At 38.0% G+C, this 24,789-nt stretch overlaps 1 protein-coding gene across 3 annotated transcripts in view; it reads right to left on the bottom strand.

Moving 5' to 3' along the window:
- HIBCH (3-hydroxyisobutyryl-CoA hydrolase) overlaps positions 1-24,303 on the bottom strand; it is a 39,834-nt gene extending 15,531 nt beyond the window's left edge. The window contains exons 1-7 of one of the 3 annotated variants that reach the window (XM_027901981.1): positions 23,791-23,906; positions 23,387-23,429; positions 22,478-22,618; positions 21,774-21,858; positions 20,757-20,837; positions 19,047-19,099; positions 3,352-3,430 (exon numbers count right to left, since the gene is read on the bottom strand). In XM_027901981.1, the coding sequence (XP_027757782.1) occupies positions 3,352-3,430; positions 19,047-19,099; positions 20,757-20,837; positions 21,774-21,858; positions 22,478-22,618; positions 23,387-23,429; positions 23,791-23,888 (580 nt within the window). In that variant the 5' untranslated portion in view covers positions 23,889-23,906. Of the gene's footprint in view, positions 1-3,351; positions 3,431-19,046; positions 19,100-20,756; positions 20,838-21,773; positions 21,859-22,477; positions 22,619-23,386; positions 23,430-23,790; positions 23,907-24,241 lie in introns of those variants that run through there. The other 2 variants (XM_027901982.1, XM_027901983.1) reach the window with 2 other exon arrangements.
- Between the last annotated feature and the right edge of the window lie 486 nt (positions 24,304-24,789).

Below are 24,789 nucleotides of genomic sequence, written 5' to 3' on the forward strand. Positions count from 1 at the left end.
TTTAAAGCATAGAAGGATAAGAAGCAGTGTCCAGTTACTACTTTGAAATCATCACCAATGGTGCATTCATGACACTGAAAGTCTTTTGAAGAAATGAAAGGTGTGGTGGTGTTTGTTCACTGTGAGAGAAAAATGAAAAAACAGAAATGAAAACAAATGAAAAAGAATACAAACAAGCATCAGGAAACTCAGGAACCCTTGCCAAAGCGGAGATATTAACTGGGAAAATGCAGATGTACGTAAGGAGTTTAAAGGGGGTTCTGATAGAAGGTGGTAATTTTTCACTCACAAGTAATTGCTTTCAGTCACAAAAAGAGTCAGTGTATGTATTATGGATAAGACCCTATCACAGGTATTTTAAGATGTGGGAATTTAGTGATCCTGGAATAGTCTTCCCCCTGGGACAAAATCAAGGGGAAGTTTTCTTCAGACAGATGCACTTCAGTGTTTTTCTCTTCATGATCTTAATATCAAACCCATCTCTCAGCTTCTCCTCCAATTTCCTTCCTTTGTTCTGCTCTTCTAATACAATGAAAAGATGGTTTTAGGAGTCACTTCCTATCAGAGTTGTAGTATTCTACTCCCACTGATGTGTGTGCTGTCATTAATGGGTTAATTCCTCATCCCAAAGGCTACTGAGACACACAGTTCTTCTCCTGAAATGCTGAATGCCTTGCTGACACACTTTAAAAGCCAAATTAACCCCAATTCATCACTCACCTTCTTTTTCATCTGTAGTCACATTCTCAATAGTCTGCTCTACATTTTACATTCTAATTTTGGGCCATCAAAACATCGATGCCAAGATCTTATTTAGTTTTGTGTTTCTATTCATCAGTCTCCCCTTGGATATCCTACTACTGAAAAAAAAAATTCCTCATTTCAAAGTGAAACCTGACTTAAAAAATGCTCTCCAGAGTAAAAAGGCAATTGCATTCTTCTCTTCATCCACCAGAACTGCAACAGCAACAATCTTTCTTGGTTTTGCTGTAATTAAATTAGAATAATAACGATGCTGGACCACTCTTCTCCCCATGCTCCAGTAAAATTCTAGAGCAAAAGACATCTTCCTACTGGGACCCATAGTGCCCTTCCACTTGACCATACATGGGGAAATCTGTTCTAAATAAACTGTGAAGTTGATAAACTTAAGTTGCTTTAGAGGCAAATAAACCTAAATTGAATGAAGGTTTAATTATTAAGGAATTTACAAACAGGATTAGTGAAGATGTAACTAATCCACTTTAAACTTACTTGGTTGCACAAACATAGTCTGCTATAGCTTCTCTATCTTTTTCAATGTCCCCATCTTCCATTTTTCTTATAATTTTACTCCTCTTGTCCATGTTCTACATATTCCTCTTAATTCTCTCAGCAAGGCTTCCCATTTGTTTATTTCTCCTTGCTGCTGGGGTTCCCTTAATGTGTTCCATTTCCTTGGATAGTATTTACTAATTATTTCTCAAATTCCTACTTAAATCAGAGCTGTGTTACTGCTGGACTGACCAGGCTATAAGCCTGTGCCTGTGGTGCTGACTTGCAGTCTGTGCTCTTTGCTGTAATCCCGAAGGTGCAACTCTGCACTTGCCAAGCATGAAATAAAGGCAGGGCTACTACATTCTTACCTTGTCTGCAGAGGGGGTTGGAAATTTATTAGTAAATGACTTCTAGAAAGCTAAAAACTTAGGAGGGACATACACAAAAGTATCTATTATTAATATAACATTATCTCAAAGCCCACCTCTTACAATGTACTTCCATCTTTTGTTCTTCCCACCACTAGTTTTTCTACACCCTCCCACACCTAAGCTGCTTTGTATTATCTGTGTCAAACTCCTACAATCCACAACTGCTTTTTCTTTCTGTTTGCAAAGTGGCATATTTATCTCTATCCTTTTATTTACGGTGGTGTATAAATGTGGAATAATTGTGTGAAAATGTAGCAGCTGAATGAACGCTTTGTTTTCATTTCACAGCAAAGGCGTCATGCCTACTGAAATAAGTGAACAAACACATGAAAAAATCAATCCAGTATCTAGAGAGCTAGACATTTTAAAAGTACACACAGAGATCAAAAGAGCTAAGCCTTTAAATCCAAACAGATTTCAGTGGGTTTACTTCTAATTGATCCTAAAAAGGGTTTAATTACTTTCTTTCCTAAGCAAGTTCTAAGCTTTTCCTTTACATGTCTCCGCAGTCTATTTTTGTTTAAAATAGTCCTTGGCAACACAAGAAATGTATGTAAAGAACAGAATTTTTGTTAACATAAAACTACTCATATCTTTACCTTTGAAGAAGAAAGTGAAGGTACTTTTATTATTAGCATATTTTTATGTGTCAAAGAACTTCTCTGTTTAGTTTTTTAAAAAAATAGGAATACAAACTGTTTCCTTCAAATGGCTTTCATGTACAATAACTGATTATGAAATTCAGAGTTTAGCAAATTCATGCTGTATTAATGCTTAAGATATTTAGTTTACCAAGTTTTCCTTCAGCATGACAAAACATTGGGAAGCCCACAATAGCTTTTGCTTTTCTCACCCAAATTTTCTTGTTCAGAAAAATTACACTAGATTTATCAGCCAGCAGGAATCGCTCTAGTTGTTTGGGGTTTTTTTTTTCAGGAGTTAAAATGATAATGAGCTTCCTTATATTTGGGTGGTTTATTATGCTTTATTTCCCTTGACACTTGCATCAGGAGGGTTTACTTTAATCTGACTGTTCTTGAGCCATACCTCCATCTTCATGTAGCTCTGAGATACATTTTCTTTTGTACATCTCAGAGTTGACAAAAAAACTGTAGGATCAAAAGATCAGAAAATACAATAGGTGCACGATGCTGTTTAAAAAACCCAGACAATACTGAAGACACTGTGGTCTCACCTAGACACAACCTCTGCACAACTGTAATGGGTCTACATTAATAATCTACAAGAAAAGCTGGAATTCCAAAATGTGTCTCATTAACAGTGCAGAGCAGCAGTGTAGTACAGGCAGTTTGACTCACAGAGTCCCCAGGGTAAAGCTGAAACGGATGCATTGGGATCTTCAGAATTTATCTGCCTACATCTGTAGCAAAGACTTAGTTCCTTGGATCTGCTTTTAAAATATTGTATCCTGACAGTCTTTGCATCGGTCTAGACAGTTAGGAACCTTAACGATCAAATCCCAGAATATAGGAAACTTTCTGTTAATTTAATAGAAAATACTTGCCATATATGATCATCTCCAATTCCCTTTTAAAATTCTTCCATGACCACCACAGCTTTGAGTAAAAGACATTTCATCCTGATTACACAAACAGTGAAACCTTAGACATATTAACACGTGACAATCTGCTAAAATACTCACCTATTGCTGTCTCTGGCATTGCAAAAAGTGTCTTTTCTGTAGCAACTCGAAAATGTCCATGAACTGAGACGCCAACTCCCTGTGCACAGAGCAAAGGACACAGTTATAAAACTACTGTTACCAGTAATCATAACCCTATGTAACACAGCTCTTTGCTTTGCTCTACAATTTAAATAACAGTAGATTGAGCACGTGCATCTCAACAAAACATTAAAAGGCCTTTCACGGTTCAAGCACTGACAAAGCATTGTATTACCTTTATGATTGGGCTGAAATAGCATTCTGTGCTTTGAAAGACTGATGAGTCACACAGAGATTACCTTCAAAAACCCCAGCAACAGAAATGGGTGACCCTGTTATCTCCATTAGACTACTATGGGAGCTGGTATCCCTTTGCTGATGTCACTCCACCTATAATTTGTGCACGTACCTCAAATCACCAACAAAAAAAAAAAAAAGCCAATACGTGACTTGTACAAATTTGTTATTCTAATACTTCTAAAAGAAATAATAATTAACTCTTCTTCTAATGTGATAATTACCTACATTATAAACACAGAAGCAAGCAGGAAAATCCTTTAGCATTACTGATTAAAATTCAAAGTATGTGGTTAGAAACTCAGTTTAGCCTGGACACTTGTGTTCATCAAATCAGAAATGGAATTCACATTATTAAGTATCTAGCCTTCTTCTCTAGCAGCCTGGCCTGATGAGACACTTCCCTCAAAAGCAGAAGAGTTTCTGGTGTTGTCTATCACGTTTTCTGATTTAGACAGTGAGAAGCAGCAAGGCCCAATACAAAATGTATTTTCACTTCACACAAAATTAATTTAATAAATGTTCAAGAGGCAAACTGGCAAATATAAAGAAAAACGGTTAACTGACAAAGTTATTATTACTTAGTAACAGTATTTGAAGTAATCCAAGTATGTTTAGATTACAGGGCAGAACCACAACATGCATATTGAGGTCTCACTTCTCAAAGCTTATTTACATGATACATGTTAATAGAAATGCATGTTTGAGTGTATCTGGAGACAAAACCCTCTATGGAGTATTTCACAAGAAGTTTCTTCATACAAATATTATCTCTCTCTTCCTTTCCACTGTTTCAGTTTACTTCTGTTCCTCACTGTTAAATTTCCCTGGGTTCAGTCCTTCTACCTATCCACTTTATGTTAAAACTAAGATATCTTAAATATCATTGGCCAAAAGAAGTCAGTGTCTAATGAAGATAAAACAGATTTTAAATAACATTTCTAATGCCTTAAATACTAGAAAAATACTACTTTGCCACCTAAGGCTACTAGTTTTCATAAACATCTTCATGCATTTCAAACTTTTCATCAAAACCAGTGGGATTAACTGGGTGATAGTCTCTTGGGCCAGCAATATATATCTGACAGGCTTTTAAGGTCAGAATAGAATATCTTTCTATTTTGCTTATCTACAGAGATCTTTGGGTGGGTTTTACACTAAAATTTTAAAAACTTATTTCAGTTTAATATAAATTACATTAATTTCCTTCCCTGGCCTCTCTTACAATTCTGCCCAGCAAGAAATTAATTGTCACTGCTTATTCCATTAGGGTCATCCACAACTAAATTTGAAAATATCTTCAAGTTTTTTCTGTAAAATGAGTATCTGCCAGTCTAAGGTTTTAATACAGGTGCATGAAGTTTTTACAATTCCAGTTTAATTTCCTGAGAAATGCACCCTTAAGGCAACTGGTTGTTATCATACTGGATTTTATATTCAGAAACTAAGCCAAATGTGCACACATGAAGTACTGCTGTTCCAAGGAGGCAAATGGGATCTGAGCAAACATCTGAATCTTGTTTGCACAGGGTACAATCTTCTGTCTCATCCCTTATCTGTCCTTCAGCCCTTTCTCTGGAGGGCTGGTCACAGTCTGTGGATCTCATCTGAGCAGCACCACGAGCAGTGCTCCTGTATTTAGTTCTCTTGCAAATGCAAAGCTACGTTCACTCCTAGAACAGCTCCAGATCTCTTAAATTAAATGAAAATGTGACTTCATAATGTCCAACTTTTCTAACAGTATGTTTTCACTGCATTTAGTAAGGCCTGCTGTTATTTTTATGCATGTTCAGCAATAATGGGGACCTTTATTTATAAAGATAATGAAATTAAAAAAAACACACCCATTTTGCTCTAGTGCTTAAATAAATTTTTGTTCTAATCCCATATCTAAAACCACAAATACCATCTATCATAAAGCATTTTTTCTGGCTTATTTTCTAAGAAGTCTGCATTTTTTATAAGGACTTAAATTTTTAGCTTGAGTATTAAGTACCAAAGATTTGAGTGTGAACTCCATAAAGGCAGTTCACATTCTCTTCCAAACTTGTTCTTTTTTTTTAGAGTGATAAAAATAACTGTGAAGTTTTAATAATAGAAAGTTGAAAGATGTAATTTTCTTTTGAAATAAGTAATTAAATCAGATTTCACTTTCTCAAGTGCTTAAGCCATAATTGGATTTGTTTTCTTGATCGCCTTCAAGTTTTATAGTATAGATAACGACCTTATTTCAGATGTATACTTAAAAGACTGAAACTCTATTTTCTTTTTAGCCATTATAACGAAAGCAGTGCAAATATGACCTTACTTCTTTGGAGATCATTTCTAAATAACCCAACGTTACGATAAAATTAGGAGAGAAAATGAGATAATGCTTTGAGGTTACAAATCTCAGTAACTTATTTAACTGGTGATCATAAACTTTTGTTTGTTTATTTGTGACTTCCCAAATCATTAACATATTCACTGTATGTGTCTAACCTTCTAGATCTAATACAGATGACAGGTATTTATTAGTTTAAAGAACTAATATCTCCTGTGTAAAGAACAAACTCTCAGAAGTCTAAATGCATTCCTCCATTTCTGGATTTTCTTCTTTTTTCTTTTTCTTCTTTTTTTTTTAATTTAACTGAAATCTTACATATGTAGAGCCCCACCTGGGAGGCCCTTCACACTATTAAAGTATCTGCAGTTGGGCTGTGTTCACTTCACCAGACAGTTCCAAGACTTACAAGTCTTGGTGCTACAATGTCTTTATTAAAATACAGTATATCCTGTCTTCTCATGATCTTAAAATATATTCTGAAGCTAGTATCTTCCTTTTGACTTTTCCAAGGCAATACATTCTCGTGGTAAATCAGCCTTGTACTGGCTGGAATTTTTTTTTTTTTTTTCACTGACAGCTGAATGTTTGAGCTTTGTAGAGGATACTTAAAGAATGAGACTAGAAGTTAAGGTGAATTAAGAAATGAACAAGTAACCAATTCGATCTGCTGGGCTGGTTTTGTGTGATGGCTGGAGATGGCTGAACACTGGGAAGCAGTGAATTAATTCCTTGTTTTGCTTTGCTTGTGTGGGTGGCTGTTGCCTTACCTGTTAAACTGCCTTTATCTCAACCCATGAGGTTTTTCACTTTTACCCTTCCCATTCTCTCCCAATCCTGCTGGTGGGGGAGTGAGAGAGCAGCTCTGTGGGGTTGAATTGCCAGCTGGTTAAACCATGACAACAACCTTTCTGTAGGGTTTATCTATGAATTAATTAAAAACATAGATAAGAGCAGAAATGGTGCTCTGACAGTGTATTACTGGGCAAAGATTAGCCATGAAAGAGTTTGGTTACAAATTACAGATTTATTACTACAGGGACATTAAGATATTAATCTTAAAAACGTCAGGGAACTCAGCTATTAGACTCAGCACACCTCAAGGAGGCACATAATTTTATAGGCAGTTCAATCTGAATTTCTCAACAAGCTTATGAAAAAGCACTTTAAGTATCTGAATTTTACTTACCATGCCCACAACTGCCTACTCAGCGCTGTATTTCAAAAGTTATTATGTGACTGCATGTACAAAATTTATCATTGATTTCCTTTTTTCTTTCCATGACAAATAGAGAACTTATTACAAATATTTTTCTAATGTAAAACAAGGTGCAAAAATACTGATAGATGGAGCAGAGGAATAGAGTTACTATAAATCTTACAAGTTAAGTTGTGGCCAGAGGGCTGTACTATCTTAAATTGAGAATGACCCCTCAATAGTAAACTAGAGAATTCATCACATTGAGGAAGTTAAGAAATTTAGGGCCATCACAACAGAGAAGTGTACAGAGCAAAATAAATATTCTCTTCCTGAATTATATATGTAAACATCTGTTCACATACGGAAAAACAGACCTGTGACACAGCAAAACCACGGACCACACTTGTCTACTTACTAAATAACCTAACTCAGACTGTGAAGGAAAGACTGCATAGGAAAGCTTAAGGGTCAGAATAAAAGAAACACAAACAGAAAAGGAATGTTGCTTGCATCACCTTCACTAGGCTGATAAAGAATTTTTAGCTGTTCAAGCGAACGCTTTTCTGATAATACCAATATTGATACTGTCTGCAGTGAAAGTACTGTTGTAACAGTTCCATCCAGTGATAACACTCATTTTTAACTGCATGAGAATACAGTTACTGGTAGGGCCAGAGCGACGACGGAAATGTGGCAATAGACAAACAAACTGAGCATAAGACAACGAAGGGCAAATATATCTGCATACAGATGTGACAGAACGGCCAAAGTGCAGTAGAAATGTTTTCCAAAGCATTAGTTGGCACAGTAACTGAGTGGAGTTGATTTAGGAAGCAGGAGGAGCTTATAGCTATGTTAGATCAAAAATCACGGGTGTAAGAGCATTACCCTCTGCATCCAGACACAACAAATCTTAAACTGAATCGAAATTAATCTTCGTTAACCACTAATGTTATGGGCCACTCTAAAGAGTATAATCCATTTTTATTTGGAGATACCAACACACAAGACAACATAGTGAACCAGAGCGGTGCAATGTAACAGATCAATCTGGACCTAGAGTATCATTTTCTTTGGCTGATGACATGTAAATCAATCCTGTGCAAGTATTTAAAAAATATCACTAAAAACCAGTGGGGTTTGTGAACTTTTCTATCATTTGGTGTTGTATTTTAAAACATAAAATATTAATGTAATATGATTTAAATATAAAATATTAATTTCCATATACAGATTACATATTAGAGATTCTCAGTCCAAATTCCTACAGACACACAGAAGCACAATGAGTTGACTAGAAACAGATTATCTGTAATAAAACCTGATGTTCCAGTCTTGTTCTTCTGATACCTAAGTATTTAAACAAACTTGATCCAACTACTTTAATAGTAATCATTTAGGTCAGCTTCTTCTTCAAGTGAAATTTGGGGGAAAAAATACGTAGGCCATTCTGTGCACCAATGCTGTCACAGTGAGTGTCTTTTATCAACAGAATTTAGACTGAACTTTTAGAAGTCCTACTTTGATCTTTCTGCTACCAGCCCGAATTTATCAGTGATCTCAAACTGGTTTTACTAGGCTAGTTATCATAATCTGCACAACTTTTTATGAACGCAAGACTTGTGCTGCAACAGGAAGAAAACATAAGATATAAGACCTAGATCTGAAAAGTCCATCAAAAAATAATTCATTATTAGCAAGTGCAACTTTTTCTAGTGTTAAATTCGAAAGCATTCTTTTTATCCCAATGTTGTTTCCCTATTCATAACTAGCCATGTGTGTTCAGAAAAAGACAGTAAGTTTGGTGATTTTATTGTTTCTAAAATTCTGGAAGACAGCTCTATCCCTTTGTTCCTCTTTATCACATAAAAAAATGTACTTACTGCCAAGAAATCTCTGTGTCCATCTCATGACATCCTGATGTCTGCAGGAAGGGCAGACAAGTGGGAGGGAACCCGTTTCAGCAACTTGCATCAATGCATAACTGAGCTTTTAGGTTCTATCTTAAAACTGAAGAAATATTTATTGTTCTTAAAGACAGGCACGGGCAATAGAACTTTGTTTAAACAGCAGCACAGTTATTTGGCATGACAGGAATGAATTAAGGGGATTTTGTAATGATGCTCTATTTCTCTGGAGAAAGTGCTTAGAAAAAGTGTGAGACTGATTAAAACTAACTCAAGGAGAAAATGAGCATTCAAATTCTTCTGGAATTAAGAAAAATGAGCAGAAATATGAAAGGATGGAGAAGCAGGCAAAGATAATTCTCTTCAGAACTTTTATTCCTTGACCTATAATAAAGGGAAGGAGAGGGAAATAATGAGGTAACTCTCAATATGTGACTAGGCATGTACACAAAGGCCTAGAATTGGAGAAAAATAGTGGAACTTTTAGCAAGAAATAGTCCGGTTGTTTCTGGGAAGAAAAGATCTGTGCAGAAGCCAGCAAAAATCCCACTCATGAGGGAAAGGTTTTCCTTACTGTACCAATACTGACCCATAACATAAAACACTTGTTTTCAAGACAATGCCTTATGATAAACCCTTCGGGGAATAACATCAGGCACAAATCCTTGAGCCTTCAGTGGTTACTTTTCGTTGATGTCAAGAGCTGCCGCTGTTATAGTCAGATTAGCTCCAAAATGAAGAGCACCCTTTATCCCAGGGATCAGAGGGGAGGGCCCAGCAGGCAGACCCAGCGCCAGATGGTAAATACACTGAAACAGCAGCACAGAGCCAGTCCTGTCAGCGTTGCCTCAGCGTTGTTTTCAACATCCCCACGTTGCAAAAGCTATAGCTAAAGTGGTGCACGAGACAATCTCACAACGATCTGTTTGCAGTTGCAAAATCTGTATTCTATTTCGCAGTGAAAGCTGCCTTCAGCTCTGAGGCACTGGCACAGGGCAGGCCACCAGCTCCTGCGTGGTACACGGGCATGAGCTACCAGAGGGAGGGGGAGAGGGGAGAGCCAGGGAGAAAACAGGAAAGCGGCTTATCTCGGTTTAGTATGACAATTACTTTTACTTCAGGGCAGATTCGAGAGCATAAATTAAATCAAATCCAAAGATGTTCAAGTTTCAGAGCGTGGTGGTTGACAAGAGGCACGACATATTTATAAAAAGGAAGAAAAAAGAGTCAGAAGCACTGACATTTCGGGGTTTCAGTTTCCTAGCTCTAAAAAAAGGGCTAAAGGGGTAATAATGTTATTACAGTATAGAAGTGCTATGTAAGATAACAACTTTTCATGAACTTCCATATGCTGCAGCTAGTCACCCCAAGCCATTCATATGGACATTAATAACTAATAAGCAAAATTTCTACAGTTTGCAATAAAATTTGCACCCCAAATTAAACCACAAATGAAGAGTTTTGTTCTGTGGGCAACATCCACTTGTGAATGCACATTCCTATAATTAAAAACTGTATCACAAGTGGGCAAAAAAGTGAGATTTTTTTTTTATATATATGGTTAATTCTAATGTTTCCTAGTTTTCGAATGTTAATCTCAAATGCTGCTCTCTACAGTTCTGAGTAAAAGCTATATGCATACAACTTAAAGGAATACATCCTAAAAGCAAATAAAATAAAATAAAAAATAATAATTATAATAAAAAATAATAATTAAAAAGAACCACAATAGAAGGGAAGACATGCTACAATGTGAAGGAAAATGTGGAGCTCCCCCCCTCTATTGAATACTATACACCTGAGGAATATCAAAAGACACCTAACTTCAGCATTTATGTAGCAGCAGCAATGATCACAGCTTATCGTATTTATCTGGCTTCTTTTTCTACAGATTGTCAATTAATAGCTCACAGTCCAAGGGAGATCATGATGAAGTAAAGCAGTCTGTTGTCTTTGCACTTCCTACCTTCTTTCAGCCTTCAATCACTTCAGCTAAACAAACTGAAGTGCCACTATTCAGTGGTTTACGAGATTTTAAGTTCAGTTTAAGACACAGGCTCAAAGTTTTTATTTAAATACTTTTTATGGAAAAGAGCAGGTGAATGTACGTTCTCAGTGGTTTCGTTTCACCAGTGAGAAAGAAGAGTTAGCCATGTCAGGCAATTTGCTCAGAAGGAAAAGACTCCATGCAGTCGAGGTCTGTACCCACAAAAGGCACAGAGGGCGAGGGCAGACCCTCCTCACCTCTTACATCACTGGGAACTGCTTTTGGGACCGGGCAGGTTTAGGCTGAGGACAAGTAAATCTTTGAGACATTCCTTCCCTTTCCTCCTCTCACTTCTTGCAGCAGTCCAACCAGTTGTAACCCAGAGTCTAACTCGAGATTCCTGAGAATACAGAAATTTTATTTGTGTAAGGTGTGTTTTTCCATATGCTGCTTTGGTCCTGACTACAGATCATCAGGCAGTCCAAGTACCAAATCGTTCCGTTTTACAAATACGTCATTTAAATACAATGTTGATGCCTTTTTAACAACTTCTTAAAACATATTTTAGAAGTAACAAGAAAAATGTTATTTGCAGATGCATGTCAGAAATTTTACATATATGTTGGTAGTGAAAGGAACATTCCTAAAGAGCTATAGCCACGATCTGGGTAAAAATGGGACAGGATAAGGACAGCTATTGGTCAGCTCCAGCTCCTTTGTGTACTAAAATTCTTTGGACTGAAATGGATGACATAAAATCTTCTTATGACATCACTATTAATTTACTTGATAAGAAATATTAACATAAAAAGAACTGTTGACCAAATCCTCCTCAAGTGTAATTTTAGACATTTGTGACTATTAATAGATGGTACCTATAGCAAGTCTCTAACACCATTGTTCAATAAAACATCATATTAATGTAGCTGTTGGAAGATGTTCACAGTGAATTACATTTCTAGATTTAGAAAGGTCTTCAATTTGTCCTGCATATGAATGTGGCCCACATCTCTTAGAGCACTCATGTATGTTGCATAAGGCAACATACATACATGTTAAAAAATAACCAATATATTAAGCAAACAAAATACTGACTGAAGATCTTCCCCTCAATAACATTGCGATTTAGTAGTTTAGAAAAATGCCACATGCAGCTGACATTTTCAATACTGAATTGTAAAACTTCTTAGATAATTTTTTTCTACTACAATAAGTATTAGAAAAAAATGTTACAGCTCAAATTACATGCAAGCAGTTTGAACTTAAAAATACTTCTAAAAGACTCCAGAAAATTTGCTTTATCTCTTTTTCTAAGAAGTTTCTCTACTTTAGAAAATGGACTTCTCTTCACATAATTCTTATTTCTGTGACTGAGAATGATTTGTTAGAAATACTGATTCCTGAAAAAATGTGACAACTTCATGTAACACCTGTGCAGCAAACTCCTCCACAGCTTTTGGCCATTTATTGCATTCAAGAACCTCAAACATTTAAGAAATGAGCAAGGGTTTCTTCCATACAAGGCAGTGATGGGAAGTAGATGCAAGAGAGAATAGTAATACAGACAAAAAATGCAAACTTCAGCTAAGCAAATTTAGGCCTCCAAGTCCTGAGACCAGATTTACAATCTAATGATGTCAGCATCTCGAATGTTTTGCTGAAAATCAAGTGGCACTAACGTGGAAAAGAACTAAAGCTAAATATTAGGTACTTAAGTCACTCTTCTACTGCAACACAGACAGATGCAGTAATTCTGGTTCTGTATTCCAGAAGGGATGCACAGGTAGATGCACAACAGAATGAATATTTCCAAACCATAGAGCAGGTTCGGGAATTTGGCTGCACCTGCTTCTCTGGAACACTTGCAGAAGCCCTTGATTAAAATGATGTCACTCAGTGAGCAGCATTCTGAAAAAGCTTTGTGCTTTGAACTGCAGTGTTTCTGATGCTTCCCCATCCCCAGCACAGGTTCCTTTGGCTAACAAGGTAGTGAAGCACAGCCTGGATGATATCACTGGGAAATGGAGGGCATCATCCTCTGAAAGAATCTTAAGCGTTACCAGCAGTTTGCCATCAAACCCAGAGGACCCCCCAGCTGAGGCCATGCAGAAGCTACTCATGAATGACACTTTATTTGATGTTTTCATTATCTGCCTGGATGATGAAATAACAAAGATTTCTGTAATTTACAATTTACTTTTGAGTAAGGCAAACCCTTTGAAGGGTAAGATTTGAAACAGTCTCGCTTTGGAGAAACTAACAAAACGAAAAGAATGACACTTAAGAAAGCCAAATCAAATGCAGAGATGACAAGCGTGTTTTCTATGGAATAAATCCCTAGACAGTTTTCAGGGGTTTACAGCAACCATGAAATCAATACAAATAATGCAATACTCTTGTGAAAACTACTGAAGGTATCACACTACAGCAGAGTCTGCACCAGCAGGCAGCCAAGGGCTGAGGGGGGAATCTGCTCAGCCCAGATTCAGTACACCTGGGCAGCCTGATCAGCCCAGTGCCACCTGATACGGCACTCAGGTTTCTTGAAATCCAGAGAAAAGAGGTACTTTTTGTAGTCTCTGAGGAAAAGGGTAGCTCTGCGAGAGAGACTGTTTGACAAGTGAGTTCAGTTCAAGGAAGAAGATTTAAATACTGGTAAAAGGTAAGCAACAGAGAAATGTACTGTGATGGGAGTTTATGTTCTGCAAGGAGGAAAGAAGTAATAGTTTTGATAATAACTAGAAGTGGTGGTCTCCTAGCACAGGATGCTTTCAGAAGCTGCTATTTACGTGGACTATTTGTGACAGAATATCTCTGTAATATAGGGAGGATAATTATTCTGCTCTACTTGGTGCTGATGAATCCTCCAGCTGAAATATTGTCTGGTCTCTGGCAATGAACTGTAAAGTACACAACTGGGAGAGATTCCAGAGGATTGCAGGAAGACCAAGAGACTTAACCTATAGTAAAGGCTGAATAACTATCCTTATCCCTATTAAAGAGAGATGGCTAGGAGCAAGGAATGTAACTATCTCAAAATGTCCATAGAGAGCTGTGACTAAGACAGAATATATTGATTGCACGTACTAAAGACTTAAACTATACACTAGAGAATCTTAACTTGAAAGAATAACAAAGCACTCAGGTGGAACATCTAGAAAAACCAGGATTGCTGCTGTTGGAGAGTTCTAAGCACATTAGGTGAAAATCAGCTCAGCAGTCATCTAGTTGTACTTAACCCAAGTGCAAGTGCAAAAGAATAATCCTGAGGCTCCTCTCAGCTCTCACTGTCTGTGGGGTCTAAACCTGAACATATTTCACACTACTACACAACAGACTAACACACAGTTCTTAAAAAACATTCTACGGTCCAACAGTCACCCTGAAGATATTCTGTGTAACTGAGATGCAGACTCTTGATTTAAGCAAAAGACCTTGCCTAAAAACACCTGTACTGCCAGTTGTTGACAAAATCAATGGAAAGCCACTCATGAACCCAAAAACCCAGTTGACAGGTTGTCTTCCTATACTCCCAGTCTGTGTGCCCAAGGTCTTTGTCTACTGAGGAGAGATTAAAGCAGTCAGTACTGTGGACTGCTATTGCTCTCACAAACCGAGCCCTGGAATTTTGAGGAGTCAGGGATGGAAATAAGGTCAGATAACCTTTATTTCTTTAAATTGCAAGCTATATTAAAGTAGAAACTTCCTATTACTTTTCCTAAGCATGAAGAATTGGAAAATAAGATTCCTGGAATAACTCAAAGCACTGGGCTTTGCAAAGGATTTAAGGGAGCTAGCAACTCTACCAAATTCCATTTCAGTGCTGAAAATGTTGCATGTTACCATGTAAGTTAAAACAGACTTGCCCCACAGGAAGATGTTTTCCCCTCCTAAAACTCAAAACATAAATTTTTAAAGCTAGAAGTGTAACGCAATGGTAAAACCTTTAGAAATCTGTAACTTGCTAAAACAAACTTAGCAAATAGGCTGCATTAGACATCACACTAAAGGATTAATCCATTAAAAATGGCCTCATTAGTAATTATACACATAAGCATTCAATAATATTAGACAATAGGCCTGAAACAGCAACAAATTGCTTTTCACAAAGCACTGAATTCAACTGTGAAACTGATTCCCACAGACCTTTCTGATGACCAAGCATATTTCACGTCAAAAATACTAAATGAATAGAGGTGATTGTGATTACTGATGGCTACTTAGCACCGTGTTTCTGAAATAAAGCCTAGCTCAGGAAGTTTCTAAACAATGATACTAAGGAAGAGGGTACTTCACACCTACTGTTGCAAATTCTTCTCTAAACTAAAAGCAAGGGCCTTTGCTCCTGAAAATAATGTACTTCTGCTTTTGCAAAGCTAGTAAAGTTTTTACATAGTTTTTAACTTCACAAAAAGTTAAGTCCAGTGACCTTGACCACATTGACCAACTTCCAAAGCCCATGCCCTGATTTTCTCTCCTTTTTTTTTTTTTTTTTGGCTAGCATATCTTCACCTTGAATTCTAAGCCAAATCATACGAAAAGCCACCACTCAAATCTCTCAAGTGTGTTTTTTTTTGGCTCTGAAACAGGTTTCAGAGTCTGTTAGAGAGTATCTGATACAGTAATATATTTTGTGCCAAACCCCTATTTAAAACCCTAGCTTTGGACTGAGCTTCTAAGCACACTTCTGTTCATCTCCAGAGAACTCCCAGTATGATTGAGACTTTTCTAGAACTAAAACAATAATTTCTGGTCAGTTGACATTTGTAGGATGTCATTTGCAGATAATACATTTTAAAAAAAAATACTCTGCCTTTCTTGTCTACCGTGCAGGTATATCCAATTTCAAGGAAACAAAAAATCTATGGATATAAATCAACTAAAATAATCTGAACAGTAGTTATGAACAATATATTTACTAGGTAGTTTTTAGCAACATGAGAGTACGTGCCAAATACGTTCCCTTCAGTAGTATAAACCCTTTAGCAGTAAATGTGACATTTATAGCTCATTTCACTGTTTTTCATTAAAATTCAGTCATCTTTGCTTCATCAAACTAATCTGTCAATTGAACTTAGTGCTCTAAATAAGTACAAAAAGGAACGTAGCGCTCTGAATAAGTACAAAAAGATGAAAAGATACATTTATCTTGAATATCAATTTTTGATGAACTACAGGAGCACAGACAAGCAGGTGCAGAGAACAAGCTCCACAGCCCCATCTGTTGGCTGACAAAGCTCTCAAAGCTCAAACCATCCACCAGCCCCTAGCCAACAACGCTGAAGGGGAAACAGTTCATTTTTTGGATGAACAATTCCATCACAGATCTGTGGCATCCGTGCACCAGTAGCAACTTTTACTACCTAAGTACATAATAACTGAGTTTCTAATACACTTATGGGATTTTTAACTTCTTTTTAATTAGAACAGCAAAGTACTCTGTGCATAGTGCTGCTTTTCTGAGCAAGGTTGAGACTGGCTTGCTTGCATTTTCATTCATAAATAAATGGTCTATAGTGAAATTGTAGTGTCAAAGGGGTGTCCCTTGACTTACAAGCCCAAGCTAACATGACTTGCTTTTAAAGCCAAGGGCTTGAATGTACATTTTCAAAGGCATTTACTGGAGTTTGTAAGTGGCAAATGTTCCCAGCTCCTACTGACTTGTCAGGACTAAGATAAGATACCCAGGTCTTGAGGATATGGAATAGGTGAAATATGACCTGCTTGTGTTAAAAATACAGAACCCAGTGACTGAGGGATTTTAAACAAAGCACCTGCTTATGTAATGAACAGTAACTCCTTCCTAAGAATGCAGTTCTAGTGAAAAATTACAGTAGGATAGTTCTTCTATCCAGCAAGCAGAACAAGGTGACAGTATGACAGGGACAAGTTCAAGGGCTTTTCTAGAAGTTCTCATCTATAAAAACCCACTGCAGTGAATGAACCTCTTTGTAGCACACTAGAAAACCGCTGCTGCAAGCTTTAAGTTTGGTTAATGTCAGCTGTGATGGGGCTCCCAGTGCTGGAAATGGTGAGAGAAGAGGGTGGGGAAAAGGCAGCAGCTGATGCACTTTTCTTATGTAAGCATTGGTCCATTGAGAGAAATCAAAACAGATCTGGCAGACAGGAGAGGTGGTTGAAAGGAGAAAGTGTAGCAGACAACTCAAAATAAACATAAAACACGTACATAAAAATCAGCCAGTGTTGAGAAATTCTATTGCTGACCTCCGCTGTTAAAATTATCAGTAGATGCTCCCATGTACTGCCAGTGGGTGGGGGGAAGTGTGTTGATGGTGCACTCCCGCAGGAAGTACCTTATCTCAGAGTAAACTGCAGCTGTATTAACAAGTGCAAGACAAACAGCACTCAGGGATAAACAAAAGGAAAAAAGAAGGTTTAAAAGCAGTCTGGAACTTGAGACCTACCTGCTTGTCCCCCTAAGTTAGGCTGTGTACTTGCTTAATTAAAATTTAGATCCCTACCCATAAACAAAGACAGTTGCTACTATTATATGAGGATAAGCAAGTAAATTGTCATTCAAACCCTAATGACAATTACTCTGTCAAAGTCCCACTGAAATCTAGGTATCCTAGACTACAATTTGGTTATCCAACTAAAGATTCAGACTAACTGCTGTCTTTTAAAAGCTCTCTAAATGAAAGAGAACTAATAGAGGATCTCAGTAACGCAGGACTCATTTGACTCCATTATGCTCTTCTTAATGCAAAAATATACCTTCCTTCAAATGACAAAATTCTGTTCCTGCTTAGGACACAATCATAACGAGCACTCTACAGGAGCTCTGAAAAGACATAGTTTGCTGAACAGTTTGGCTCACTCATAGCCTTCCATGCTACTATTCAAAACTCCATAAAATAACTGGATTCCCTATCTCCTATTCACAAACCTTCAGGTATTCTATGGTCAATAAAATACTTTTTATGGAAGAAGAGCTACAAAAGTAGTCTCCTTTATGCCAGAAACAATGTATGTACACTAGGTTGGGAGGGAATGGCTCTCTAGCCAAAATCTTTGGGGCTTGGTAGCGAAGGGAAGAAAGGTATGGTGTGTTTAAATCACCAGCTGAAAAGACCACAACCAAATTAGACAAATGAAATGTGTAAGGCAAGATGGAAAGGGAAGAGTCATGACAGGTCATGGATCATGTAGTGTTCCACTTCTCACATCCTACCTTCCTAATAGACTGTACAACCTTATCATACTGACATGCAAGAAAACAATACAAATCTAAGCAGTGGCATGGCAGACACTTATGGTGTTTAAAGCCAACAATTGTTGAAAAAATTATTAACACCAAGTATAACTAGCAATGTCATTGAGTCTTCTCCATGTTGATTTAATAATAAGGTGCGACCTTGGGCGGGGGGGTGCGTGTGTGGAATCAGGATCCTATAACTCATAGGTTTTTTACAGAGGTGGGAAAGTAGATGTATTTCCAGATTATTTGTTGGAAAAATACGGAACTTGTGGATGTCTTTTAAAGTGTAGCTTTGGATGATATTTTCCCAATTTTTTTAAGAGTTGTCCTTTGCCTGTATTTTTATATAGTTCTATTTTTTAATACACTTTTGAGTGGAAAGTTCTTCTCAGCTCTTGTATGATCTACATACAAGATCTACATACATCTTGTATGATCTCCAAACTCCCTTTTAGTACTTTGAAAACATTTGTATGGGTTGGTTCCTGCAGTGAGGGGATTCTGCTCTTTTGCTCAGCAAAGATCCTCAGAGAAAGCAATTATATTAGCTATGAAAGAACAGCAGCAGCACTAGAAGGGAAGCAGCACACCCTGAGAAGCAAGAGACAAAGTTTCAGATTATGATCTTTATTCTTGCAGTGTTTGAAAAGCCATCTGTGCACTTCATTCGACTCAAGTACAGAATATTACGTTACTTTAAATAAATTATGCCAGGTATTGCACCAAGGTACTTAACTTACCCCTCCCATGGTAATGCCATCAATAAGTGCCACATACGGCTTCTTGCAAGTGCCTGTAAGAAATGTAAAGAAAAACAATCACACACCTTTTTCAAAAGAGTGGACCTGTGACTACCTGCCACGTGAGACGTTTCCCCATGTCTTACTTCAGCAAGAGCAACAGAAAATAAAGGGTTATTTAAACAGTAAAATATCAACTGATAATGAAGGTGGTTCATATAACTCTTAAAGAAACACCAGTTACTGACTTACTGCATTGTGAGTGTTGTAAGACAGCATTATACAGCTATCAATTGACAGCAGTCAGATTGACTGCTGTGTGAGTACCTGACAATTTAGCTATTATAAATAGCTTGGTAGGACAGTGGGACAGAACAACTGCCCTCTCACCCCCTCTCACAGCCTGGATTAACAGCACAGTGTGTGTCAGCCCTTCAGTGCTTTACTACAAAGCCAGATGAATTGGCAGGTCTCAGTCAAATAGCGAGTATGCAAACATGTTCTGTCTTGCTAACTCTGCTGGATGTTACAGCCCTTGAATGTGGAGCAGGCAGGTCGAGATGATAATACCACACTATTAGCGACCAACTTTATCTGTTGGGGCCTTTAGGAGGCATAAAACTAAAGCCCTGATGCTTTCAATTACCATTCATGGAAAGATTCAGATGTTCACTGAGAATGAAACAGCTGCCTTTGTGTTCAGTGTTTTCAGGCCAGATAGAAGTTCAAAAAGATTGCTGATACAGGTGTCCCCTGCATCCATGTTGCTAGGTTTTCTGTAACAACTATAGATCATTGTTTAAGAAAAAATGTATTTTAAAAGGCAGTTCAGTCCTTCAAATTAGTAGCTAGAAAATGTAGCAGAATTGTGTTTTTAACTTAGTTCTTACATGAACATACAAGCTAATGCATGGGCTGTAGATGCTAGCCTTTGAGCTAAATTTACTACAGCAGTGTTCCTTTTCCACAGTAATGCTGTGAAAGCAGCTCCCCTGTGTATTTTTAAGTTGTAGAATATAAGATACAAATAAGTCGGAAATCTCAGTCTTAGAGGAATAAAATCATACTAAAGTTATCAAAAATCTAGGTTTTGTCATTACATGCATTATATATATTGAACACTCTAATAATAATTAAAAAAACCCAACAAAACAACCCTAGACTTTTAAATTATGTACCCTTGCGACAGAATCATCAAGTCCAACGGCTATAGTAGTACTGTATTTTCCCCAAGTATGTGAAACCATAAGCTATTTTTCTTGCCTCCTGTTGGAGCCTTAGTCTTTCATGCAGTCCGTTTAAATGGAAAGGCTTAACATGATTTGATCTTCTGACTGAATATTAATGATTTTCCATGTATCTATTTTTAGCTCAGGTCTCCTTTGAAGCAGATCAATGATTCTTAGCACAGAACTGCAGTGTCTGCAGCCAAGGCTTAATTCTTCCATAGGGGAAATATAACTACCCAGAACAATGGGATGGGATAAAGTAGCTGTCACAATAGCTCAGACAAAAGAAACAAATTCTGCATGCAAGGTATAAAAATGTGATGTTTCACTACAGATACTGAACCCAGTTAAAGAAAAATTAATTACTACTTCTATGATGTTATCACAGTCTTCAATAGATTAGCAAAGAGAGAGAGTAAATTCACATTCAAGGCCAGTGTTATGAAAACTGCACTGCTTCAGAAGCTGCTATCAAACATACCAATGGCGTTGTTCAGCCTATATTCTCCTTGGAAGAACTCTTGTGACAGTTTATCTCCAACTTTTCCCGCCTCTGTGATGGCTTAAGAGAAATAAAAATTCGGAAGAGAAGGAAGTTTAATAGAAATATAAGTCATAATTAATAGAATAGACTAATAGAAATAATAATTAATAGAAAATATAAGTAACGTTAACAGAAAATAATGCCACATAAGCAGGGTTTTTTTCCTACAGCAATTAAACAGAATTTAATCCTGCTTTATTATATTTTAGAAAATCTGCTCAAACTTAAATATGAATGTTAATTCTCAAGTTTGAGTCAACCGTGTTTTGCTGGAGACTGTCACATACTTGTGAGAGTGTGCTCCATTTTCTGTGCTATGTAACTCCTCCTAATGTCTGGTACTCTGTGATATTTTTCATATCAATATATACAACAGTCACTTCAACCTGCTTAAGACTCTAAATACTAAAAATGGGAAGCCAATTAGAGCAGGACGTAATTTAACAATAACCCGTGCTCCTTGTTTACCTACAGTTTAGAACAACTGCTAATTTTCACACTTCGGAGATTTCCCACAGTTTATAGCTAAAAAATAATCAAATACATTGATCACCACTGTCAGTTCTGTATCTAGCCATCTAAACCATCAGACACAAATTATCAAATGCTATCAGAGCTACCTACTAGGACCCTTCAAATTCTTTGCAAAGAAGCTGTCAATAATGAAAATCTGGGAAGAGAAAGGTAGAGACAAGAACCCTCTTTCCCCAGGAAGGACTGGCTGCTATTACCAGTTATTCATAAAAATGTTTATGAATACCAATTTTTACTCTTTTTCTCCTGAGAAATCACTTAAGTAGCGTCTGCACATCAAGGTGTCATAAGAAGTCAGCACAACTAATCTCTTACTGTTGTGTGGCAAGGCTCTGTTTACCCGAGTCACAGTAAACAAAGGAAATAAAAAGCAGCAAGTGACAAAGATATGTCAAATGTTTAGGTGACTATAGTCCTTACCTCTGATGTCACCTCCAGCACAAAAAGCTTTTCCCCCAGTTCCCTTGATAATTATTAGAAAAGTTTCAGGATCTTGCTCCCACGTCTAAAAAAAAGTAAATGTTTCCATGTAAGACCTGAAGTGCGGGTAAAAAAGGCTTTCTTTGTATACTGTCTATAACTCTTATTTTACTTTTTCAAAAAGCAAATCAACCCATACTTTAAAATAGTTTGAAGTTTGAGAGCCAAATGTCTTTCTGCCACCCCTGAGCCCTTATCCATAAAGTCCTCATTTAAGGAATCTTGCTTCCTAACGGTTTGTACCTTTTATCTCAACCAGCCTCCCCAAAAAATACTCATCTGATCAAGAGGCAATACCACTGTATAGCTTGAAATTTGTACATGCCAACTGACCAGCTGGGTGTTGCCAAAAAGGAACATACAAACACTTGTTTTGAATTCAGTTCTGGGACTAATATGGATGTTCATTTATCTATGGAGATGCTAAATTTAACTTTGTCTGACAGCTTGTTTCTTTGACGTTTTCTCTTTCTAACTTGCTTGTAACTGCCTGTTCCTTCTCATCCTATAAATCTGAGCTCATTGGCCACTGCGCTCACACAGACTTTCATTCTTTAAATCAGTACACTAAGCGTCAAATTGCATTTTAAAATTGGTTTCAAATAACATATGTATAGTGGACTGGGAAAAGTGGAGATACTAACCTTTAGTTGTGGGTAAATTTTTTTGATCATAGAAAGATTTAGTGCATTGAGAGCCTTGGGTCTATTCAACGTTATTATTCCTGCACCTCCTCTCTTTTCCAACAACACTTCAGCTGTTGAATCTGTGTGGTTTGACATTTTCTGTACATGCAAAAACAAATAAATATAGCAAGTGTCATCAGATAGATAACTTGAGTAGCATACAAGAGTGTTTATGGAAGTATATTCTTAAAGTGCATTGTTTAAGATGATAAAACATGCATTTTGCAATTGTATACTAATTATACGCTTTCCCACTGTGCTTCAAGTTTTATTTGAAGTTCTTTTGAAACTGCTCCATGTTTAAGGCCTTCAGGGTAATAAATCTCAGGCAACTTTTTTGGCCGCACATTTTTAACAATGACATTTAAATGAAATTAAGAAAAAACAAACAAAACCCACCTAAACATCAATATAAAACCACAATTCCTTAAAACTGACGTTCTGAAAATACCTACAATTAGAACAATGACAGTGCCATGTGTGCCTATTGGTAGTTTGACACTGCAAATCCAAATGTACACACTGCTTTGTCTTTTTAAGTAACTTTTAATAGTAGAGAACAAATCATTGAACTATTTTTACAATTGATTTCAAACTCACAGTGGGACAATATTTAAGGAATTTACAAAGGTAACACAGAAACTATAAAGCTAAGTAAAGCTAAAATAATTAGGCTTTAATTTACAATATAACAGAAACTTTTAACAAAGTGCTCAAAGATGTGGGCAATACTGTGCCTAAGCAATAAATGACAGCTTTCAGAACCACAGTGAGCAGGCACATGAGAAGCTGCATGTGCTGTCTGTCTTGAGGGAGCTGAGGAGTCCTGAAAGCTTCCAACTCAGTCAAGCAAGATGCTGTCCTTACCAAATGTTGTAATATTACTTGCAGTCTGTTGATTGTCTTCAGCCTAAAACAGAAATTTTAAAAAGACAGCTAAAACCATAAACCAGCCACATCATCAAATATCTGACTGCTGGGTTAACCAAAGCAGTGGCAGAAAAATTTCTGAACACAAGTATTTTACATTCTCCTTTTTAAAACCAAGCAAATTACGGTACAATCTTATTATCCAAACAGTTGCAAATTCCTTGCTTACTAGTAAATAGAGAGCAGGTACCAATGTCAACTACTAATGTTCTCAAGTTAGGAGAACCTGGAAAGACAGAGGGTTTGGGGGTTGAAAGTCATAGTTAATGTGCGTCCTTTAAAGATTTTAGTGCCTTTTTCTGGATGTCTAAATGTATTTCCAAAGGTTCCATTGCACAAAACTGCCCTCGTGTGTACATGTATTTACACAGGGTTTGTGTAAGAGCTCCCACAGGGCTCGAGTGTCTGTGGGTGACAGGAGAGATCCACACCAGGGCATTCCTTGACCGTGTCGCTCGTTTTAAAGCAGTGAGGCTGTTATTTCTTAATTATCACAGAGGAAGGCAGCTATCGGTGGCGCTACTCAGACATCAGACCCCCTGAACGAGGAACTTCAGCGTACCAACCCAGTCACCTACGTGTTAAACGTTAACGCCGCGGCATCCTACGCTATTTTTAAACCACATGCTGTCTTTTAGGACGGGAAAGTCAGCCTGGGCCTGGCTATTCCGGGCCCAAGCCGCGATGCGCAGCAGCCGCGGGGCCGGGCTCCGCTGCCGGCCCATCCCGTCCCGTCCCGCCCGTCCCCGGCGCCATTTCCCGCCCGCCGGGCCGGGGCGGCCCCGTTGTTACCTGGGCAGCGCGCGCACCACCCGCCCCGCCATGGCGGCCCCGCCGGCTCCGGCGCGGGGCGGCCCCGGGGCGGGACGGGCGCATGCGCGGGGCGCTGAGGGGGCACCGCCGGAGCCCTGGCGGGGAACGGCTGCTCCAGTCCCGGGACCGGCCGCCGACCTCGGGTCCCCTTCCTTACCTGGGATTTCTCTCCCTGTTCCCCGTCCCGAGTGAGGCCGGGGAGGTGTGAGGGCGCGAGGTGAGGCGGTTTCCTTTATCAGTGAAGCAGCGATGCCGCGTGTAGCAACAACGAACCGTGCGTGTTGCTGCCCCAGAGTGGGGCAAGCTGGCGTTGCCAAACCGCCTTCACAGAGTTCAGCCCCGTGGACTGAAACTTCATTCTAATGGTTTGTTATTTTCAGCAGGGAAACCGGTTAATTTCTGACCTCCTGGTTTCTCTTCGTGCTTTGCACCCTGTGGACAAACCTGTGCTGTCCCACACCCCCAGCTATTGACACACAGATAGCGAGTGAGGTGGGATTAAGGAGCTGCTCTGAATGTGACCTCGC

Source organism: Empidonax traillii, unplaced genomic scaffold (genome assembly GCF_003031625.1).
Source record: "Empidonax traillii isolate 1590-97213 ecotype Southwest subspecies unplaced genomic scaffold, ASM303162v1 scaffold830:size275092, whole genome shotgun sequence".
NCBI lineage: Eukaryota > Metazoa > Chordata > Aves > Passeriformes > Tyrannidae > Empidonax > Empidonax traillii.